General features: G+C 35.3%; 2 protein-coding genes across 2 annotated transcripts in view; one reads left to right on the top strand and one right to left on the bottom strand.

The window, feature by feature from the left end:
* LOC109846233 overlaps positions 1–1,200 on the top strand; it is a 1,722-nt gene extending 522 nt beyond the window's left edge. Inside the window, exons 2-3 of the mRNA XM_020415458.1 lie at positions 1,016–1,093; positions 1,195–1,200. Of these exons, the coding sequence (XP_020271047.1) occupies positions 1,016–1,093; positions 1,195–1,200 (84 nt within the window). The remainder of the gene's footprint in view (positions 1–1,015; positions 1,094–1,194) is intronic.
* LOC109845233 lies at positions 2,599–5,527 on the bottom strand. The gene is made up of 2 exons (XM_020414453.1): positions 4,763–5,527; positions 2,599–2,735 (listed from the first exon to the last, which is right to left on the bottom strand). Exon 1 carries the CDS (start codon positions 5,503–5,505, stop codon positions 4,861–4,863), a length of 645 nt encoding a protein of 214 aa, XP_020270042.1. The 5' UTR covers positions 5,506–5,527; the 3' UTR covers positions 2,599–2,735; positions 4,763–4,860.

The raw sequence follows: 8,118 nt of genomic DNA on the forward strand, positions 1-8,118 counted from the left end.
GGCGAGTGGGGCGGTGATGTGGGTTAGATGCTGAGATCTGATCTGATTTTGGGCGTTGTGGGGTGGGGGGGTTGTAAATGTAAATTTGGTAAATGTTAAGGGCTGAAATCGGGATTTTCTTCCCCTCATTTTAACAAATTAGCGACTGGATCGGTTAGTTTTTAGATTTTTTGGATTTACTGGACGTTGTCCGCTCGCGTTGCTCTGTCAATTTGGTCTTGACCCTAGAATTGTGCGATAGAACATGAGACCTCATATTTTTGGAATACTGAGCGTGTGTGATCAGTTTGCTCTCTCTCAGGGCAAATTCTCACGAGCAAATTTGGATTCTCTTTTCATTGTCAATCAACGCACATTGCAAAATTCATTTCGTTAGTCATACTTCGTAGATATTTATGAATTATTAAAATGGAGGCTTTTTTATTTATTTATTGATACTCTCTGAAATCAGACGTACCTTTTTAATTACTCTCTAAATAATTATATATATGATATATTGCCTTCTAAATTGTGTAAGCCCTCAATTCATACTTCACACTAAACAACATCAAATTTTCAATAGTTAATTGTAAAATTTTATATCTTATCGCTCATAAAAGCTAGAATTTTATTATTATTGTTGTTCGGAAGTGTATGTGGGCGAGGAGGGAGAAAGGGGTCTTCATGTTAAGGTGGAGGTGGGGCAGCCTTCTTTTCTTTTTTTTCTTTTTTTTTCCTTTTTGTCCTTCTTTTTTTTCCCCTTTCCGCACATGACTTTGTGAAAATAACGCCAATTATAAGGTGTTCTTCCTTGGAACCGTACATACTCCACCGGTTGGAGAAAAAATTGCATCTCTTAATGAGACCAAATAAACCTCTCGTGTATGTCAATACAGTATATGTAATTTTCATGTGAGAAATGATAGAGACACACTCTCCACCACACCTCTAACCACACCTCCCCTCCTGCTACAGTGCACCGGGGGCCACTTGAGATTTAAAATTTAAATCTTAAGTGGGCCCCGGTGCATTGTAGCAGAAGGGGAGGTGTGGTGAAGAGTGTGCCTCTAGTGCCTCTCTTTTCATGTTTGGAGTTTCAAAGGCTATCATAATGGTAAGTTAGGAGTTAGGATTCTATGAAAACACGACGTGCTACATATCATTCACGAGTGGAAGTTTAGTTTGGACATTGCAAGTCCTCTACTTGTGATATAGGTATAGATAATGTCATTCATATATGAATGGTTCTGATAGAATTCCTACTGGTAAATCAGTAATGGCCCTCAACCATTTGGCAGAATCTACAACGCCTTTGCAAGGGATATAAAGTTGAACTTCACAAGTATTTAAATGGTCACTTGTAACCAACAAAATACACGGATTTAGATCCTCTGTAGAGACCACTACTCTCATCATAACCGGTAATTTGTGTAGTTAATAGTTGTGATATGTCTTTAAGTGCAAATTAGAAAATGAGTGCAAACATCGAGGTCATAATGAGTGCTATGTTTGAAATAAATCATAACCACTTACTAAACGAATCAATAATTATGATAAAATGAGTGATCTCTCTATTACTTTTTTTTGGCAAAGAGAATCCAACTTCAAAATACACACCATGCGAACTCGCATATGACCAACTTGTCAGAGAGTGCAATGTACTAAATAATATATTACATAGAGTGCAATGTACTAAATAAAATATTATCCTAAGTTTAGAGATATAACCCTTAGGGCATCTTCAACCCATCGCACTAAAATGGTGCAAATTTTGCACCAAAATAGTGCAAAAGTCACATCTAACAGTAATTCATCTCCATCCCATTGCACCATTTTTTGCACCAAAAAGGAATATTCTTAGTATCTTTCTTTTTATCTACTTTTATATGATTATTTTTTATTCCCTATATTTTTAACTATTTCAACAATTAACCCCACATATCAAATTTTATTTTTTCACATATTTTCCAAACAAAATGATTTATTATTTAAAAAATTAAACTAATAAAACAATAAAATATTATAATTTTATTATTAATATTGCCAAAATATTACATTCAAGAACACAACAGAAAATAAAATACAATAAAATAATTAAACATTAACAACAATGTAAAAATTACAAATTTAGTATGCTCTTAACTATCTGAATTAGTGTATTCCTCCCATAGATGATCTATCAATGCATTACGAAGCGCAATATGGGCATCTTTATCCTTGATTTTTCCGTAACGTGCAATAAATTGAGTAAATCTTGTAGTTTCATCTGCTACCATATCAACTTTTGGTGTTGGTGCATCCCTCACTTCTTGAATTGGTGCATAAAGATCACGTTCATCCTCGATTATCATATTGTGCATAATAATGCATGTAGTCATTATGTCATGTAATACATGTTTTTTCCAAAAACGTGCTGATCCTGCCACGATTGCAAATCGTGATTGGAGAACTCCGAACGCACGTTCTACATCTTTTCTACATGCTTCCTGTTTTATGAAAAAATATTTTTTCTTCCTACCTTGTGGCTGTTGGATTGTTTGTACAATAGTAGCCCATTTCGGATATATACCATCAGCTAAATAATAACACATATTAATAATAACCCATATTATACTCTTTTTCTTGAATAACATAGTGAGCGGGAGGAGCAATACCTTGAGCTAGGTTAGAGAAAAGATTAGATGACTCCAGCACATTGATATCATTATTGGTGCCTGGCATACCAAAATATGCGTGCCATATCCAAAGATCATAATCTGCCACAACTTCAAGGATAATAGTTGGTGACCCACTACGTCCTGTGTATTGCCTAGACTATGCTGTTGGACAATTTTTCCATTTCTAATGCATACAATCAAGACTTCCTAACATTCCTGGAAAACCACGTTGTTGGCCTTCTTGTTTTGATGATGATTTACAAACAATTTACTACTAATGTTGTTTGTCTAGTATTTGTGCATTCCCATGTTTTGTAGACAAACAACGTAGTTGGAGGATGGATGGATTGAGCCTACACGATCATATCAAGAGGAGGTTAGCGGAATTGTGGAGTGAAGCATCGTACAATTCAAGTTCAAGATCCAAGTTTAGCTTCATCCGTAACGTGTACCAAGTTGAGCCTCAATGAAGATCAAGATCAAGCTTGGGTAATTTAGTATATGTTTATATTATGTGTGTTTAATACGTTAAGCTCAATATCTATACACACACATTTTATTGGTTTCTTCGTATATATATATAGTTATATATATATATACAAAAGTTTTGGTTTCTATGCATATATATAGTTATATATATATACATACATGTGTTTTGAGTTTTTATGATTATATATATGAAATTATATATTTCATATTTTCTATTGTGTTTTTGAAAACATTGCATAGAATATGCAATTTTGTGAAAATATTATATTCTTAGTTTGTAGACTTCAATATCAGTTTATACATGTTTTACTAAGTCTATAAAAATATTTTACAAAGTTTCAAAAGTTGGTTTATGTCAAAACATCAAAATTCAAGTATATCATATTTTCATGTTTTGGACTATTTTGTAAAATAATGATATTTTTCATTTGGGAGGTCCTTTCTGATAACCAGTCGCTGTAGCATGTTTATTATCATGTCTACAATCATTCCCCAAAGTTTTACATTTTTTAGAATTTATTTGATATTTTTAAACAACATTTTAAAATCAGCAAATCAGATTTTCATTTTGCAGATGGCTCTCGGTCGACCGTACCGGTCGACCGAAGTACTGTAGCATCCGACCGTTGCTACAGTAACAGCTAGTTCTGTTTTTTGTTTATTTTAATGTTTTGGGGGTGTTTTTATTGGTTTTTGGGGTTGTTTCATGAGCCTATATATACCCCATGCCCTCATACCTCTAAGGTAACTCAAGAAATGTTTTAAACAAGTTTAAAGAGTTTTAAACAAGGGTTTAAGTGAGTTTTAGTGTTTGTTTGGTTTGAAGATTATTTTCACAAGTGGAGGAGATCATCTTCTTGTTTGGGCTTCATATCTCCATCTCTCCATCTTGATCTAGAGAAGTTTTCCTAAACTCAAGTCTAGCTTTTATTTATAATTATTTGTTGATTATCATTTCTATTAAAGCTAGTTTTATATTGAGTTTAGTTTGATTTGATTTACTCTTTGTTTGCACACACAACCATTGAGCTTATTGTATTTGCATACATTATATAATTGGGTTGTGGGATAGTGTGACATTGAGTTGAGCCTAATTGAGTTCTCACCTTGTTAGAGAGAACAATCATTTGCTATATTGTGCTTAATTGTTAAATCACTTTGTAATACTCTTGTACACCGAGTGAGGAGTGTGTGGTGAGAGTCGGGGATCGTCCCAAGAGGAGTGGCGTCGGTTGACGAGCCTAGGGAGAGGTTGTGACCGAGCACTTGAGGGAGACACGGCTAGGTCCAACACTTAGTGGGTGTAGAGTGTGATTGCAAGAGTGTGAGTTGTAGAGTTTTCGGTTAGCTAGAAAACCGAGTGTGTGGTGTAAATGTTGTACGGGGGAACGTAGAAAACCCGTTTGATAGTGGATTTCTCCCCGGGAGTGGGGAGCGGAGACGTAGGACGGAAGGTCCGAACTCCGTGATCATATTGCTTGTTTGAGTTTGTCTTTGGCGTATTTGTTTTTACATTTATCTTATATCGCCAATTGTGCATTACTCATTTATTTCATCCACTATCTTGTTTAGTTTATTTACCCTTGTGTTGTTTATATATCCTTGCATATATCTCTATCATATAGGAAGATCATAATCTGCCACAGCTTCGAGGATAATAGTTGGTGACCCACTACGTCCTGTGTATTGCCCAGACCATGCTGTTGGACAATTTTTCCATTTCCAATGCATACAATCAAGACTTCCTAACATTCCTGGAAAACCACGTTTTTTTTCCAATATAGAGTAGCCTAGCAATATCGTTAGCGTTAGGTGTTCGTAGATACCGCTCTGCGAATATTTCCACCATAGCACGACAAAATTTTGTCATACTTTCAATTGCTGTTGACTCACCTATTTTAACGTATTCGTCCGTAGCATCAGCTGGTAGACCGTATGCCAACATGCGAAAAACAGCTGTTACTTTCTGTAACGGTGATAATCCCATTCTACCAAGTCCATCACTTCGTTGTTGGAAGTAATAGTCATGATCTTTCACTGCATCAACAATACGAAGGAACAAACTTCTTGACATCCGATATCGACGACGAAACATATCTTCTCCAAAACGTGGATTATCGGCAAAGTAATCTATGACCAAATTCTGATGCGCATTTTCTCGATCGCGGTTGATCACTGCATGACCGAGAATCGAGCCACCATGGATCGGTTGGTAGTTGTGTTGACGTAAATTGTTAACGATGATCATGTTGTTGTTGATGTACTCACAAATTACTTCTTCAGTTTCATCAATCTCTGCAATGATATTGGACAGAAAATTATCATCATCCGAAGATGAAGATGATGATAAGTATGATGGACCTCCAACATCGAAATTCATTTTTGAAGTAAGAAAAGAATGACTGAAGTATGCAGAAATGTAGAATAATAATTTTAACATAACAACAAGTAATTGTGTGGATGTACCTAATCTAGTATGCTATTTATAAAACTTTGCTTAGTTGTATACATTGAACAATGTGTAAAGTTGAGCTGATTTCAGAAAATGCTTTCCAGCTGTTATCAATTTGTCACAAAATTCAAATTTGCTGAGTTGTGTATACGTTGGACAATGTGTAAAGCTGATCAGTTTTCAAAAAATGATTCCCACTCGTACAAAGCTTTCACACAATTCAAGAAAAGCTGAGTTGTGTATACGTTGGACAATGTGTAAAGCTAACATGATTTCAAAAAATGATTCCCACTCGTACAAAGCTTTCACACAATTCAAGGAAAGCTGAGTTGTGTATACGTTGGATAATGTGTAAAGCTGACCTGATTTCAAAAATTAATTCCTACCGACAACTTTGGATAATGTGTAAAGCTGATCAGATTGTACAAAATGATTCAATTTCAAATGTTGACCACCGACAAATTCAAACCAACCGCAAATTCAAATTCAAATTCAAATTTAAATTCAAAAAAAAAAAAACAAATTTGGATTGACTATAAATAACATTCACGAATTCTACTTCAAACCACCCAATTCGAAGTATTTCTTCAAAGTATTTCTGATCTCCAAACCAACCGCTTTTTACAAAAAAATGTCTGTTCGATCAACTGGATACATGGTTACTGAAGATGTGCTCCTTTGCCAAGTATTCTTGGATATTTCTCAAGACCCTATTATCGGTAGAAACCAGTCTCGAGATGCATTTTGGTCTCGTGTGGAGGACAAATACAATGAACTTCGAGATCAGCATTTTGAGATGCGTACGAGCCGATCAATTCGTTCTCGAATGAAAATTATAAGTAATGAAGTAAGGAAATTGAATGCGTGCTTGAGACAAGTAGAGAATCTGAATCCAAGTGGTGCTTCAGATGAAGATATTGTAAGTATTCTATTAATTATCGTTTGAATTTTATTATTATTGTTGAAATACATAACTTGATGTTCACTATAATTTACAGTTAGTTCGAGCAAAGATGTTATTTATGCAAGAACCAAAGTACGAAAAAGGTTTCAAATTTGATCATGTCTGGAATATGGTTAAAAATTTCGAAAAATTCAAAGATGATGTCCTCACAGCAAGACAAGTTGGTCGAAGACAACCCCAAAGTGTGAACTTCGACTCGTCACAATCAAATAACCCCACTCCGGAATCTCCTATATCAACATCTCCTGGACTGTCATCATTTACTCCATCTGAACGACCTATTGGGGTAAAAAAAGCTAAATTGAAAAGGAAAAATGATGATCATGAGTCAAGTGTAGTTTGATAAAAATAAGAAGAAACATTCTGACATTCAGAGTTCGAACGTAGATTTCTTATTCATCAATTCTTCAATGACTGGGTTATCCCTAAGAATACCCATGTGGTATTCTTCTAGGAACTTCCCGGTACATTGGTTATCCTGAAGATACTAAGGATAGTATTTTTTTAGGAACTTGCCGTTTATCGGCATCATAAGCCGGTCACCGTCCTTGGTGACAAGGCGATATGCGCCACTCGAGTAGACTGTCTCCACTACGAATGGTCCCTCCCATTTGGGTTCAAATTTACCCTTCTTCTTGGAGTTAAGGATTTAGCATTTTTTTATTTTTAAAAAATAATTTATTTTGTCCAAATTATATAATTAGGGTAAAATTATAAAATTTAAATATTATTGGGGTTGTTTTATATATTTAATGAAACAATTGGGGACAAATTGTAAATATATAAAAGTATGAGGTATAAAAAAATTGAAAAATAAAAAAATAAAAAAAAACAGTAATGGAGGAGATGAACAGTGCGACGCCAAATATAGCGTCGCGCTGTTCATCCCCGTCAAAATGCGGCAATAACTGCCGCTCGGTTGGAGCTCCCACGCAGCGACATTTTCACTTTTTGCCTCAAAATGCCGCTGCGTTGGAGATGGTCTTAGATAACTCTAATGCCATGTGAAACTGAAAGGCACCGAACAGGACAGGGATGAAATAGACACGAAATGACCAAAGGAAGAAACAAATGTAAGAACCAAATCAATAATTATGATAAAATTAGTGGTCTCTCTATTAGTTTTGTTTTGGCAAAGAGAATCCAACTTCAAAATACACACCACGCGACTCGGATATGACCAACTTCACTGAGAGTGCAACGTACTAAATAATATATTACATAGAGCGCAATGTACTAAATAAAATATTATCCTAAGTTTAGAGATATAACCCTTAGATAACTCTAATGCCATGTGAAACTGAGAGGCACCGAACAGGACAAGGATGAAATAGACACGAAATGACCAAAGGAAGAAACAAATGTAAGAACCAAAGATGTTTCTCTCTCTCTCTCTCTCTATATATATATATATATAGAGAGAGAGAGAGAGAAATGGGTATACTTGGTACCAAGGATCCTTGGTAGTGATGTGGACACATCTTGTCCATACATCACACCTTGAAGATGGAGCCTCACCAACTTCAAGGTGTGATGTATGGACAAGATGTGTCCACATCACTACCAAGGATCCTTGG

The sequence above is a fragment of the Asparagus officinalis genome, chromosome 6 (assembly GCF_001876935.1).
Source record: "Asparagus officinalis chromosome 6, Aspof.V1, whole genome shotgun sequence".
NCBI lineage: Eukaryota > Viridiplantae > Streptophyta > Magnoliopsida > Asparagales > Asparagaceae > Asparagus > Asparagus officinalis.

Bases quoted from the DNA above. Each gene is read 5' to 3' on its own strand.
- LOC109845233 (XM_020414453.1), bottom strand. From the start codon at position 5,505: ATGAATTTCGATGTTGGAGGTCCATCATACTTATCATCATCTTCATCT.